General features: G+C 40.1%; 1 protein-coding gene across 1 annotated transcript in view; it reads left to right on the forward strand.

Annotated features, from left to right (window-relative positions):
* Atf6 (activating transcription factor 6) overlaps positions 1-15319 on the forward strand; it is a 171634-nt gene that overhangs the window by 118945 nt on the left and 37370 nt on the right. The window contains exon 15 of the mRNA XM_057769619.1: positions 5526-5610. Coding sequence (XP_057625602.1) covers positions 5526-5610 — 85 coding nt within the window. The remainder of the gene's footprint in view (positions 1-5525; positions 5611-15319) is intronic.

Here is a 15319-nt window from a genome sequence, read left to right on the forward strand (position 1 = left end):
TTGCAATTTTTGTTTTTATGGTATTTTACTATGTGTGTCTATATGTTTTGATGATTTCAAGTTTCCTAATTGACATTTCTTTAGTGAGCTGGTTTCTAATCAACAGTTTGTGTAGCTACGGGAAAACAATATCAGTTCCAAATGTTGTGGATTTAAATAGTAGTAACCTTGACAGCCCACTTGTGATTGCTGCTCTAGCCTTTTTATTTTTGAGGTTTGGAAGCTCGAAAGGTAGCTGGTAAGAGGATGAGGTGTAGTGACGGAAGAAAGCTGAAGCTTCCCAAGTTAGGAAGGTAGAGAAAACACAAAGCTGTTTTTTGAAATAAGGATGGATATTATTTTATTTTTTATCTGATTTTAGAGGTTGCTATATTTGAAAAACAAGTCCATTGCAGGAATCCAGTGAATATAAGCCAAATATTAAATATTAAGAGTCCATTGTTGTTAGTGTTGGCCTGATACACAACACTTTTGACTCACAGTGGGCCATCCCGACCCAGTGAGAGCTGGATGTCAGTCATACTTGCAGCTTTTGCAAACTGAGGATCCTTACTCTTAGGGAGCAGCAGGAGGTATTCTAGATCAAAGATAGGGGCCCCCATGCTGAGCCAGAGTTTCCTTATATACAACAAACTGTCTCGTCTAGTATGGCGTGAACTGGCTAAAGTGGAGATTTTTTTTTAATGGATATTTCATTCAGTTATTTAAATAAGCATTTCACTTGCCAGATTTTAATGTAAGATCGATCAGTGCTTTGTTTTTAAGTCTAAATCTACTGTTCAGAGCACCGTATTTTTTCTTCTATAAACAATACTCACAATCCATCTGCCATAATTTCCAGTTATCATTGATAATTACTTTCACTTATAATAAAAACTTACATATTGCCAAACAATGTGGTGGAAACTTACTTTCTTCTGTGTCTTTTATAGTTTTGCAATGAGAAAAATAGAGTTAACCTATTTACTTTTGTCAAGCTGTGTCATCTCTGTTTTTACTTAGTTTATCAGTTTATATAATTTGAAAACACAATCACACTAACAAATCAGCGATTAGAAAAAATTAATTGGCGACTGGCTTAAGTTAGTTTGAACTCTGGATATGCAAACCAACATTTATTATTTCTCAGTCAGGGGTAATTTTATTGTGAGTTATCATCGTAAATTCTAGCTAAGGAACATGCCTTGTACTTTTGTTCAGTCTATCTCCAATGCTTTTGCTTCCATAAAAAGATGAAATGCTGTTCAATGCCGTGCTTTGTCCTCAGACTTTGACTCTCTCTGACAATGTACGTGGGGAGGGAGTTGGAGGACTGTATGGGACTGGCGTCTTGGATCATGCGTTACTGGACAATATTGGAAAGCTGATTTTTTTCCTCACAGTGCAGTGCTTTATTGCCTTTCTAGCAGCCTGTGGGAGTTTGAATAGCAAAGGGCAGCTGTACTTTTTGTCTTCGTAGTTTTATCCCGAGGGCGCACGCCCTGTAGTTTCTCAGCCCTATGCAGAGTTTTCAGTAGCCCATTTGAAAATGTCTTAAAATAAGCAACAAGGTTTTGAATATTTATTTCTAAAGCAACATCCTTTTTACTTTTAACTAGCTTAACTTTTGTTGCGCTTGGGTTATTTTAATTGATGTAATGGGATGGAAACAATTGTGTTCAGATTCATCAAATTACACCTCTACTTTTCCAGGACTGAATCTCCTCAATTAGTTCATTAATATAGATTTGAATAAGAGGAGGGGGCTCCTTATCAAGAAGTCTAAATAATAAATTAATGAAGTGGTCAGATGTAGTGGTGCATGCCTTTAATCTTAGCACTTGGGAACCTGAGGCAGGTGAGTCTCTATGAGTTCAAGGCCATTCTGGTCTGCATAGTGAGTTCTAGACCAGCCAGAGCTACTTAGTGATACCCTGTCTCAAAACTAAGTTAATAAAGCTATCCCTCATCATGTCAGCCTTTACGGAATTTCTGATGACCAAATATTTTTAGTACTGTTTCACAAACAGATACTGTTACTAGTTATTAGACCTAGCATTAGATGACGGAAAATCCCATGCACTAGTGACTTAGGAAAATCCAAGTTCTATCTCTGTCTCATCTATAACTTTTAAATGTCTGATTGTGGCTCTTTGGTCACCAGGCTCCCCATCTACTGGTTTATTGCTCTGGGATCCTCTGGTTGTAGCCTCCATCTCATAGCCCACTGTGGCCGTTCCAGCTGTAGCTGCCGTGTCTGCTTCCTAGGTGACAGGAGAGAGAACATGGGTGGCCTGCCATCACTGCCATCTCAAAGAAGTTCTTTCAACTAGACTAAGTTGTCTTGCCTGGCTGCAAAGGGTCTGAGACTTATAGCCTGATTTCTGCCCAATTAAGTATCACAGGTTCTATTTCTGTTCCAAAATTATAGTAGCAGGAGAGCATATATTGGAAAGAAATCACAGTTTCTCTCTTAGTGCACAGCGTTTCCCGCAGGAAGGTAAAAACCTGTGTTTCTGTTCTGTAAGACATTCTGTGTAGCACAGTGCTGACTATGTGGTAGTGGGTATGCTCAGTAAATATTTTCAGGAATGAGTGGTGGAGGTGAGAGGTTACTTGTTGACTAATGAAAGTTCCTAGTTTCTACAGTTATAACTAGTAGAATTAACAATCTAAAATAGAGTAAGTTGAACACGGGAAAATAATTCAATAATTGCTACTGGCTTCATTTTTTTTAAGGAAGGCACCTGTTTAACAAAGCAATTCTACAATCCTAACTAATTATACATATGTGTGTATGTGTAATATTTTTTATATAAAATACTCTTAGACTCAGTAATATACTAGCTTCGGTTCCCTTCAGTTTTGATCAGTAAAACAAGCACTTTAAATTATAGACTGTATCATGTGTGGTGCCCTGGGTTCTATCCCTGGCACTGGAAAAAAAAAAGCCCAGTTTCCCATCTATAATCCCAGCACTCAGAAGGCAGAGGCAGGAACATTCAGAGCCAGCTAAACTGTGTAACAAGTTCTAGGCCAACTTTAGCTACATAGTGAGACCCTCAAATACAGAATGGCTACCCCACTGTTTGCATATCTGTAATGATGAGAGACAAGACAGTTTAACTTTAATAATGTGTGTAAATATGCTGTGTGGTTCTTTTTCATAAACAATAGCATATTTTTTTACTTCCTGCTACAAAATGTAGGAGACACTACATTAAAAAAAATCATGTTTAGAAACATATAGATCTTCACAAGAAACTCATAATTAAGTCTGAGCCTGACTTTAACCCTTCACCAATGCAATCTAAGTGTGTTTGTTTTTACAGTAACCTTAATTTGGGCCTTGCAATTTGAGGGTTGTTTTCTTATTCAATTTAGACCATGAAACAATATTTTAATTATAGGAATTAAGCTATTTATAATTTTCGCAACAGGAAGATGAGCAAATTGTGTTTCTTCTGGGTTATAATTTATTATCTTGCTCTCAGAAATGTGTGATTTTTGTGTCTAACAATGCACTTAACAAAACAGGGAAAGGAAAAACACCCGTCCTTGCTCCAGTGCTGGGATTCTGTCAGTCCCTCACTCTTCTCTCCACACTGGAAAGTGTGTTCTCATGGAGCTGTGGCTTCGAATCCCACAGAACACAGTAGTTAGCACAAGTGTCTCTGCCCAGCTCTGCTCATGGGTGTCTATTTTAACTTGTCTTTCACAGTCTAGGTTTTTCCTTTGCTTTGCTGATAACTTCATTTATCACTCATAGTCATATCAAATCTGGCGTTTTGAGGAGTTCATCCATAGAGCAAGTCTGTTGAGTAAATGAGGGAACAGTGACTGTAGGAACAGCAACAGAGAGCCATGTCAAGCAGGTTCCACTGAGGTTCTGTCTTAGCTCAGTCTAGCATGCTCCCTTAAGTCAAAATACTCTCAGAGCTTTTACCCCTGTGATAATTTCATGCTTTTGCTGGGCAAGAGTTGTTGATAATACTAGTTAATATCAAAGTCATAAGTCATTTAAGACCTGCTTTAGAACATCTATAGATGGAACTACACTCTCCAAATACTGTACCACCCCACTGTTCCGCCAGCCTCCCTTTGGCTTCTTCTTACTGTGAGTGGTTGTGTGGCTGGAGGCCTGGCATCCAGATGCTCTGGATCACTTTTGGGTCATCAGACATTGGCCATGTCAATTTTAGAACTGTGTAATTGTAGACAAACTCAGTTCTTTCAACCCTCCATTTTAGCTATGTGCTTTCTGTGGTTGTGTGGATGTGCAGGTGTGGATGTGGGTGTGGGTGTGTGCATGTCCATGTGTGCAAAGGTCAGAGACTGGTCTCAGGTATTATTCCTTAGGACACGGTCTTTCACTGTCCCGGAGCTCTCGGATTAGGCTAGGGCGGGGAGCTGGGAGTCCTGGTGCTGGGATTACCGCACATCCCCATACCTGGATTGTGTACACGTGCTCAGGGGTAGAACTTGTATGGCAGCCCAGCTGCTTCCCCAGTCCACACACATTCTAGTGTGCTATTGTCACAGATAAGTATCTGTCACTGTGGCATTTTACCTCAAAGGAAGACACAAAGCAGGCCGGGCCCTAGGCCCTGGACCTGCTTTAGCCTTTTACATTTGATAATTTTAGAGAATTTTGGAGGACAAAAAGTTTCTCTCCTTTACAAATAATTTGACAATGAAGAAGCCTTTGATGAGAGCCCTTAAAATTGTGAGCCTGCTGAAGTGCAGCTCTTCACAATTGATAGCTTCCGGTGGGCATGGGGGTCGGGGAGGACTCAGATATCTTTAAGGGGATGCCCATGGAAGTTTGACCATGCTCTAGTGAACATCTTTTCTTCTTCTTCTTCTTCTTCTTCTTCTTCTTCTTCTTCTTCTTCTTCTTCTTCTTCTTCTTCTTCTTCTTCTTCTTCTTCTTCTCCTCCTCCTCCTCCTCCTCCTCCTCCTCCTCCTCCTCCTCCTCCTCCTCCTCCTCCTCCTCCTCCTCTTCTTCCTCCTCCTTCTGTGGGGGACATAAGGGTGGGGGTGGACCAGGGAAGAATGGGGGCAAGAATGATCAGGGTATATTGTATGAAATTCCCAAATAATCAATAAAAATATTATATTGGAGAGAGAGAGACAGGGACTGACTCTGTTAGTTAGAACTTTTATCATTGCCTACTCCAGACCCGCCATTCCATAGGGCGCTACAAAGAATGCCATCTTGCCCAGAGCACACAACTCTTTTGTAGCACGACTAGATTAAGACCTGTTGTATTGACGACTTGACTAATACTTTTATGGTATCCTAGTTATACAATGTTATCAAAATCTAGGAGTATTCAAAAACTGCCATGGTGTGTCTGGTAATGATAACACCCGAACCCAGTGTGTTCTGCATTAAGATTATATATAGTGTTTCTAAGCCAAGTTTTTATAACAAAAACTTTTTTCATTACCCAAGTAAAATGTTGGCTTCCTAAAATTATAAATTTGGAATGTTCCTGGACTAAACCAGTTATGTATAAAAGGCTGTTCTTTTTTAATTTTAGGATCACCTGCTATTACCAGCTACCACCCATAACAAGACCACAAGACCAAAAATGTCAATTGTATTACCAGCAATAAACATAAATGGTAAGTTGAAATTTTGATTTGTCATCATGGGAGTCCTTTGCTTAACCAATATTATCTAGGTTAAGATAGTCACTCAGACAAATTTATACATGTACTATTTTGGAAATAGTTTCCCATTTTTTTTTACAAAATATAAATTTTTATTTCATTCTTATTTTTAAACCACTGTATTTCTTAAGATTTATTTTCATTATTTTTTAAAATTGTATGTATTAGGGGAGGTTGCCCGGGTGCCCACAGAGGCCAGAAGCAAGGTGTTGGATCCCCTGGAGCTGGAGTTAAAGGAAGTAGTTGTAAGGAAGGGCACAGTGAAATCGAATCAACTGCTGCCTGTCTCTAGGAGGGCAGAGAACAGCAGGTGGTGGGACAGGTGGCCATGGGAGGAGGGGTGCAGCCCAGAACAGCCTGGGATTTAGCATAGGGGCTTGATCTGTAGCCTGCTCTTTGGCAACTAGATACCCTTGCCTGTGGTAGTTGACCCCTGGGGTAGACAAGGGAAGTAGTAACTTCCTGGTAAATGGTAATCTGCCTTATGAGATTCCTAAAGAATGATGAGTGTAGGTTTCTGCTTACCCAGTAACAATCCTTCTGTTTAGGACATTGTCATCAGCAGTGCCATTTTAGGGGCCCACCTTGGACCTAACAGTAGTGAGCTACCTGACATGGGTGCTAGGAATCAAATTCAGGTCCTCTGCGAGAGCAGTACATGCTCTTAACTTCGGAGCCATCTCTCCCCCAATTACTATACTTTTGAAAATAAAGAGTAGTTCTCTTTTATTTACATTTACAAAATTGGAGAAGCTAGCATACTACTCTACAGACTTGCTGCTAAGAGTCATGTATCCATTATCTTAGACCCTTGATACATGATGATGGTGATTCTATCAGTTAGAGCTTTGTAACTTAAAGTCGTTTCATGTTTTAGCTTAATATTGGTAAGATTCTAGACAAGCCATAAACAAGCCTGTTTGTGTACGATCTGAATGAACTTGATATTAATAAGATCACTGTTGTACTTGTTCTACCTACTAGTACTGGGTGTTAAACCGACTAAAAATAATACTGATAGCTAGTCAGGGACCATCCAAAGATGAGGAGGCCCAGTGTTTCTGCTTATAGTCTAGAGCAGTCCTCATGCTCCTAGTGCTGTGACCCCTAAATACCATCCTCCTGTTGTGGTGACTCCCAGCCATAGATTATTTTGTTGCTACTTCATAACTGTACTTTTGCTATAGTTATGAATCATAATGTAAATATTTGATATGCAGATGGTCTTAGGCAATCCTTGAGAAAGGGTCATTCAGTCCTCTAAAGGGTCCTGATCCACAGGTTGAGAACCACTAATCTAGAAGGAGAACTAACACAGGCACAGAAATCACTACACACCAGAGACATTCCCATGGGCAATATTTGAATATTTAGCTTATTAAAATACAGTTTATCTAGCTAAACAGTGTAATAGAACTTCTGATAACTTTTCTGTACAGTGACCAGAACCTCAGAGTATATGAGGAAGATGAAATCAAAAGCCCTTTGACCTAGTCTGCAAGTGAACCAGACTGTATTCTGATATAATCAAATTATCAAATACCACTATGAAATAAAACACTGAGTTTAGGATTGAACCTAGTAAAATGTCAGTAAAAGTCAGACACTTTTATTACATATCTAATATCATAAAGGACTGTAGGATCTCATGAACTGCATATAGACAGCTTAGTTGAAATGCTTAGAGACAGCCTCTGGGTATAAAGTAGAAAAGATGTCCTTATTACAGGGCAAATGTTAGGATACATCCTTAGTCTCACAAAGACATTCAGAACATGGGCCAGCAAGATGGCTCACTGGGTAAAGGTGCTTGCTGCCAAACTTGGTAATTCAGGAATAGTTTGCTCCCTGCAGCCCACATAGTGGAGGGAGAGAGCCTGCTTGTCCAGACTGTCTTCTTCCTCCACATACACACCTCTAGCGATATTCATGAGATAATCACACTGCTACTCGAAGAAGGATAACTGATCCAAATGCATTATGTTATACTCCTAAGATTGTATTTGTGAAATCTCATTTGTTCTTATCCCATAGCTGCTTGGATTTCTTTGCTTGAACTCTGTGACTTTGGTCAGTTCATTTTCAGAGAAGCTATTTTCTAAATATCACCCAGGCAGAACTGACTTGATTTTGTTCTTCTGAGATTGGGCTCTTATGCAATACAGTGCCTGGTTTTGTTTTATAGCAGTGAGCTGTCCATTTATAGCAAGCCAGAAACAATAAGATGCTGTTTGACCCTGTTTATCTTGGCCAGGGAACTAATATTTAAAGATAAATCTTTCCTGGATTTGGGAAATACAATTGTTAGAAGATCATTTCCTTTTTAATCTGTTCCAGATTTTTGCAAATAGGTTCTGAGTATTTTTCCTTTTAAGATATTGTAAACTTAGAACATTTTAGATTAAAATTCAAGAACTACTGACAGAGAACACAGCGCATGTTAAGTTTGGTGCCACTCCGCAGCCGTTTCTCAGAACGGTGCCTTCGCCCTTTTTCTGTGAGGCTATTTCTCAGATTAGGGCTTAATTTTATTTTGCTATTCATCATCCTGAGAGCCTGCAGGGAGGTGGGTGGGGTCCTTGTTTATCACAGCTCCAGCTTATGTCTCCTCTCCCCTGTAGCTGCCCCACACCTCTCAAGTTTGATAGCAGACTTCACCCCTCTAGCTTGGCTTTGCTGTAGTCATCTGCCTGTCTCCACCCGTGATGTGCAGCACCACCTCCCTCATCTCTGCATGGTGATGCAAAGCCGTAGCCTTTCTTGATACAGTTCTCTCTTTTATGCCACCTCAGCCCCCCACCTCTACATAACTGTATTGAGATCTTATCACAGATAGCACTTTCTTTGAAACTGCCTCCTCCAAACCCGCTCTTTGACCGTTATTTAGTCTCTTCCTTTAGTGTCTACACTCCAGCTGTTCTCCCTCACAGATCTCCAGTCTCTGACCCTGTCACCTTCCCTAAATCTATCTCGTCCTTTCTGGACATACTGCTTCCTGATCTAGCCTAGATTCCATGGTTTCTTACTATCACTACTCTTGCAAATACCCCTGGATTCCTAGCCTCCTTTCTTTCTTCATAGCTCCTGCCTGCACAAAAAACCCACCCTAGTTAAATCCAGCTCCTCTTTTTATGTCTGCTGTCAGGCATTTGAAACTAAGTAGAAAATATCGTCCAATCAAGTCAAATTGACTGACTTCAAGTTTATGACCAATGATTTCAGTGGGACATTCATTGCTGCTGCAAGTCCTTACTAATGAATTCACTTTATTCTCTCTGAAACAGGAATTCTTCTTATTTTTATTCCTCAAATCAATTCTCCATTATATCCATTTCCTAATCCCTCAGTTTATGAACTCACCAAGAGCTACACTGAAAAAAAAATCATACAAGAGCTGTGTCACATGTCCACTACTCCCAGCCCAGCTTCAGCTCCGCCTACAACCTCTGCCTTCCTCTTGATGCACTGAAAGAAAAGTCTCCTCCTTTGGGTTCCACATATGCCTTACTGCATGCCAGATATGCATTGGTGGGGAAGTAAACGGACTTCTCTGCCCTTCAGCGTTCTCCGAATGTTTGACACAATAGATGTCCTGTCACTTGTGCATTTAGAAAGTCATGTACATGAGAACTAAAAGTGAGCTCCGGTTGATCCCTCTCTGACTAAGTGTGCCTATAGAACTTTGAGAGGGTGGTAAAGGACAGAAAGTAGAGACAAAGTTTATCGAGTAACTGCTTTCTATAGTTCACTAGATGGTGATATTTGGGGAAAGGAATTTGATTTTCCAACTTGAACAAACAGGTCAGTGTTTGACCTTAAATTATTATGAATGATGATTATACTTTGTCAGCTTGAGCTATGGAAAAGAAAATCTAAGAAACAGAAAGTAGAATAAGAGCATAAAATTTATGTCATTTAGAAATTACTGGTCACAGGCCAATAAGATGATTCAGTGGTTGAGGATACTCGCTGCCAGCTCTGGAAAACCGAGTTTAATCCTCAGACCCCTCATAATGGAAGGCAGTCCTGCAGGCTGTCCTCTGGCTACCACGTGTATGCATGGAGTGCACTCACACACGCGTGCACGCGCGCACACACACGGTAAAAAATTTAACAAAATCACCAGCAATATCATTTTTTCTTCATTTTGTATTCTGTGTATTATTTAAATTTCCTTGTCTCTTAAGAGAGTTGAAAATAGGTTAGTAAGCTGTAAGAAAGACTTTCTTAGCCTAAGGAGAACTTCTAGTGAAAACTAATTAAAATAAAGTAAGTGTTGCGTATCTATTCCGACAGGCTTTAAGAACTGATTGCATAGTTGACAATGGATAGGAAATTAAAAGCTGTTGTTACTTTAAAGGAAAGTGATTGTAGACATTCTTCTTTTAGTACAGTAAATCAGCACTTCCTGCTCTCAAATTATTTTCCTGTATGTTATGGTAAAAGTGCAGGTTTCCTTGATGCTTGATAAATAATTCAACAAAATAGAGTGTGGAGGCAGTTTTTTGTGGAGCTACTTTGTAAGTGTCGCTCCTGGAGGAATGCAGCTGGTATCAGCAGAAGCACCCATCATTGGCCAGTGCTTCCACAGGCTTGTTCTCATTGTCTCCTTCCCATCCGTGTCGTGGAACTTAGTGCACACACAGTAATGGAAACGGCTGACACTCTTGCCCTAGTTCTGCCAGAGCAGAGCAACAAATGACTGGCAGGCTAAAGGGTAATTATATTTAGTCTCCGAGCGCTTTTCCGTAATGGAAATCTCGAGCTTACCAGCAGTGGTGTGCAGATGCCAGTGCCAGAGAGCATAGCGGAAGGTTGGGGAGCAGCCTGGCAGATGCGTGTGTTGGTTTTAATAACACCAGAGCGTTGATGCACTGCTCTTGTGTGGAAGCAGCTCTCCCAAAGCAAATGATTTGCAAACTGTCCTGTTGGTGCTGCTCAAGCAAGCTGGCTGCCTCGTAGACTGAGGTGTGCAGGTTGCCTGTCTGCTATTGTGTATGTGGTGGGAAGCGGGCTGTTTGCAACCCTGCATTTCCATTGTAATCATTGTAATTTATTCCACTTCATAGTTGCATCTAGAAAGTTAAGTGATTGGAGCTGTTAAAACAGTGTGTGAGCATAGTTCTTGACTTTTTGATGTCTGAATAGTACTGTTTGCACACTGAGAATTTCTACTGAGAACAGAAGGAAAAATCACACTAACCATCTGAAAAAAAATGAATTTTTCTCTTCAAGTGCCAGCATGGATCAGTAATTATGTGTAGCTAGAAGGTAAGGTGCTAAAATGATCCTATAGTCAGCAACGTCTTTGTGAAGACCAAAGCTTGACTTCTAGCCTTGAACCGACTACTGTTTTGTACTGAGAAGGCCGCCACCCAAGGGAACTAGAGTCAAATTCAAGACCTGAATACAATTCGACTTGGTTCATTGGATCTTTTTGTAGTTCATCCCATCCCCAATGAATCTAAGATACCTTCTGAGCCCAGGCTAGTAGTGATGACTGAGATGAGCGCCACATCAGAAACAGCATGAGAGTCACTTCTTAAAGAGGGATCAGTCAAGTACCAGTCATGTACAGAATAAAAAGTTGAAGACTATTCTAAAAGTAGAATTTTGATAACCAACACAGTTGGTACTTTGAGAAGTGAAACTTTAGCTGAGCTATAAAAGGTAAGGAGAATATGAGGAATATACTAATGTGAGGCTTACGTCCAGATACAGCTGAAAAAGCCTAAGTAAGCGTGAACTTAAGCCAGGTTTAGAAGGTTTGTCGAGAGATCCACAAGGGCTGCAGTTGATTCAACAGCTTAAGGACTCCAAGACCACGAAGGCTGGATCAAGTCATCAGATCTGTATTCCAGGCAAGAATAAGTGAGAACAGTCTCTCTGAAAATGAACATCTTCTAGTATCTTCTAGTAAATTCTTTGCCTGTGCCTCATTGTACATGAATTGTGACAAGTACTTAGACCTAGCTTCATGTTAGGCTCTGACATATAATACTTTAGTGAGGTGCACTGTGATCTGAATAAGGAAATGACCAGTTCTTTGTGTTTTTAGGGGGTGGGGTTGGGTTAGGTAGTCGAATGAGCAGCTGTTCCTTGCTGCAGTGCTCCGTCACATGCTGAGCTGGAGGGAGCAGGTTGTCTGGGAAAAGACACGGTTTTAAAAGGGACTCAAATTGGCAAGAGGTACATCCATATGACTTTGATCATTAACAAATGAAAGAAGCCTCTTTAAGCTATAAAACATAGCATGATGAAGACTGTCAAAGAGACTATTGGGGTGGGGGTATGGGTCAGTTACAGAGTATGGGCCTAGCGTGTGACAGCCCTTATCATTGAAGATGCTACTGCTAAACAGTTTCCTCTTCCCCGTGAGCCAGCACAGTTTTCTAGGCCCATTGTTACCTTAACCCCACTCCACCTCACCACACCCTCATTTCCAACATTACCCTACACTACTCAGAAATGCTTGTTTTGAGTGTTGTGTTGTTCATATTGTGTGTCTCCTCCCCTTCCCTTCTCTGAAGAACTTAATTTTCAAAAGTGCTTCTTTTCAAGTTGGGGATCTTCCCCTCTTGTGTTTACGTGAGGCAGCTCTCCTATAGTCCTACCCTGTCTTTCATTTCCTCTAGCTGCCCTTTTCCCCATTTGGTTCTTACATCATCGTATACCCACTTGAAATTCTCATACCATGACTTCCCCCAGTTAGCACGGCCTTTCTGGAATCCTCTTCTACAAAGAAACTCTGAAAACAAATCCGTGTTATTAAGTGGATGAAGCATCCTGGGTGGTGGAGCTGCCTCTATGCCCTTTATATAATTTTCTTTGCCAAGAGTGACTGTGGCTTTGATGACATGTTGGCAGTTGCACAGGAAAATGTCTTCTATGGATAGTTTGTCTTATTTACTGATTATTTAGCCTATGGGAGCCTCTGGGGTTTAGATTAGAGCAGCTTGCATGGGTCTTGTAAGGTTTTGATCCAAACTCCCTTGTCACAGGGAGGAGCTGCAGAGTCCATTGTACCCAGTTGACCTCTAGAGACTCCGTCCCTTTCAGGAAGATCTTTTACTCTTCTTGCCGTGTGGCAAAAATCTGTTTCTACTCAAGCAGATGGTTTAGCTTTCAGTAAATAAAAACTAGAGTTCAACATCTACTTAAGCCAACTTCTTAATACTTCCTACTAGCTCTAAAAATCTGAATTCTTCATTTTTACACACATCAGAGTGGACCTATCATACTGGAAAGTTAAGACCCTTGCACTTTGTCAGAATATTGAACCATCTCACACAACCTCAGCTTCTGTTTCTCAGAGCTGTTCAGTAAGCACAGATTTAACCCCTCTGTAGACTCACTCTCTTTTGCAGTACCAGCTGGAAACACTAGGGATGAGAACTTTCTGGGGAGCACTGCATAGTTCTGTTAGCACTTACAGGCTAATTTCTTTGTATTTAAGACATCTAGAAGCTGAGGATGTGATAGGCCAGCATCATTTCACAAATGTACATGTCTAATGCATTGTAATTTTTGTCCGCATTAGAACACAGTTTTCCACTTGACATTTTATAGTTAGGATCACAGAGTTTCCAGAGATCCTATTTTTAGAGTTTTTATATAAAATCTTAACTGAACATATAGCTACAGATAAAGTAGATGTTCAAGTGTATGTGAACTTTGGAGATGTGACTGATAAGGGAAGAGTTGCCTTTGGACTCCATCAAATAGCCAAAAAGATATTGTTCTGAACAGTTACTGATTTTATGGAAACTAATATGTCAGAAATACCAGATTTAGACTAAATAATGAGGCAAATGCAAATTGTAAAGTAGTTTGTTGCTAAGGAAGGAAGTGGTAGGAAGGCCATGGAAGCAATTCCCTTAAATCCTAAAACCTGTATTGTTCTTCCACTCTAGGTACTCTATAGGACAGAACTCTATGAGAAATCTGATCTACGTGTCATTATGGAAGTACATATTAGGGCAAAGAAAGATTAAAGTCCATGTATTCAAACCATAGAACAATAGGATTGACAAGGCCTTAGTGCAAAGTCATCCATGCTAATTCCCTGTCAGGGTTTAGATCTCCTCTGAAACATTTTGTTCAGTGGCCAACCAGTTGAAATATAATTACTTCCAGGGATAGTCTGTCTGCTTTAAATAGCTCTGGCAAGTGTAAATTGTTCCTTTTCTGTCTCTTCCTTAATCCACAGTGTTATAGATGAATGTAATCTTCTGCGTGATAACACTCAGCTGTTTGCACATTGCATACCCTTTAAATCTCTACATTCCAAGACCCAGCTTTTAGAGGTCTGCTCTTTCTTTCTGTCATGTCACCAGGCCTGCCTCAAACGCCATTTCCTTTCCTTTCCTTTCCTTTCCTTTCCTTTCCTTTCCTTTCCTTTCCTTTCCTTTCCTTTCCTTTCCTTTCCTTTCCTTTCCTTTCCTTCTTTTTCCCTTCCTTCCTTCCTTCCTCCCTCCCTCCCTCCCTCCCTCCCTCCCTCCCTCCCTCCCTCCCTCCCTTCCTTCCATTTATTTTGAGACAGAATCTCTCTTTGTAACCCTGGTCCTGGAATTTGCCGTGAAAACCCAATCTGCTTGCCTCTGCCTCCCTAGTGCTGGGATCAAAGGCATGCTCCATCACATCTGGCTAGAAGTCACTTTTCTTTAGACTTGTTTTCTTAGTTATTCTCTTTAGAATGAATTCTGTCTTGTCACATCTCTTGGGAAAGCTGATGAAAGATGAGCATAGTGGAGGGTATCTTCAGATTCTATGTGGTATATTTCTATTGGCGAAACCAATGTGATTTTTCCATTTACTTATGATTATGTCAAATATAATCTATTAAATTGACCTGTGTCACTGTTAACCCATCTCTATCCTCTCTTCCTCTTTATTGTTGCTTTTATTAATGATGATGATAGTGACATTGGTAATGGCAACAACTATGGTGACTTGGAGCTGAAATTAAGACTAATTTTTTTTTATCTCTGATACATTTCTTTTCCATTAAATCCCCTACTTAACAACTACTCTTGGAAAGCTGAAACATTGGGGCATCCATCTTCAACCTACAGGCCTAGAATGTCTGGCAGACATTTCTGTGAAGCAGGAATTTTAAAGGACTATTCTACCTTGTCTTGACAAAGTTAGGCAGTTGCCTTCTTTTGTGTCCTACTCATCCAATTTGGGCAGCATAATGCCAGCAGTTAAGGCAAGGGCTATTTCTTGTCCAAAATGGCTAGCTTTCCTACATAGAAAGCAAACTCCATGTGGAAGTTCTTTAAAGCCCATCATCTTCTCTGAAGTAGATTGGTGCTAGCAGGAGTAGACATATCTCACTGTCATGAAAAGCCTTATGTTATTAAAATATCTTAACAGCCATATTCTGTAGGTCTCTGGAGTTTTTAAAGACCACCTCTCTGTCTAAAACATATCTGATTTGACCTGAGAAACAAATTTAACATGACTACAAGCTTGGTTGTTATACGTGACTAATTACTGTGTTTCTTAATCATCCTAAATAGTTTGTAATAATAGCTTTCAAAGATCAGAATTTCACAATACATTTTAAATGAACTGCATAGGTACAGTACCTTAAACAAGAGTAGAAACATATATTCAGTATGTTAAAACAAAAATAATCTTAACTATATATCAAAAT

The sequence above is a fragment of the Chionomys nivalis genome, chromosome 5 (genome assembly GCF_950005125.1).
Source record: "Chionomys nivalis chromosome 5, mChiNiv1.1, whole genome shotgun sequence".
Lineage (NCBI taxonomy): Eukaryota > Metazoa > Chordata > Mammalia > Rodentia > Cricetidae > Chionomys > Chionomys nivalis.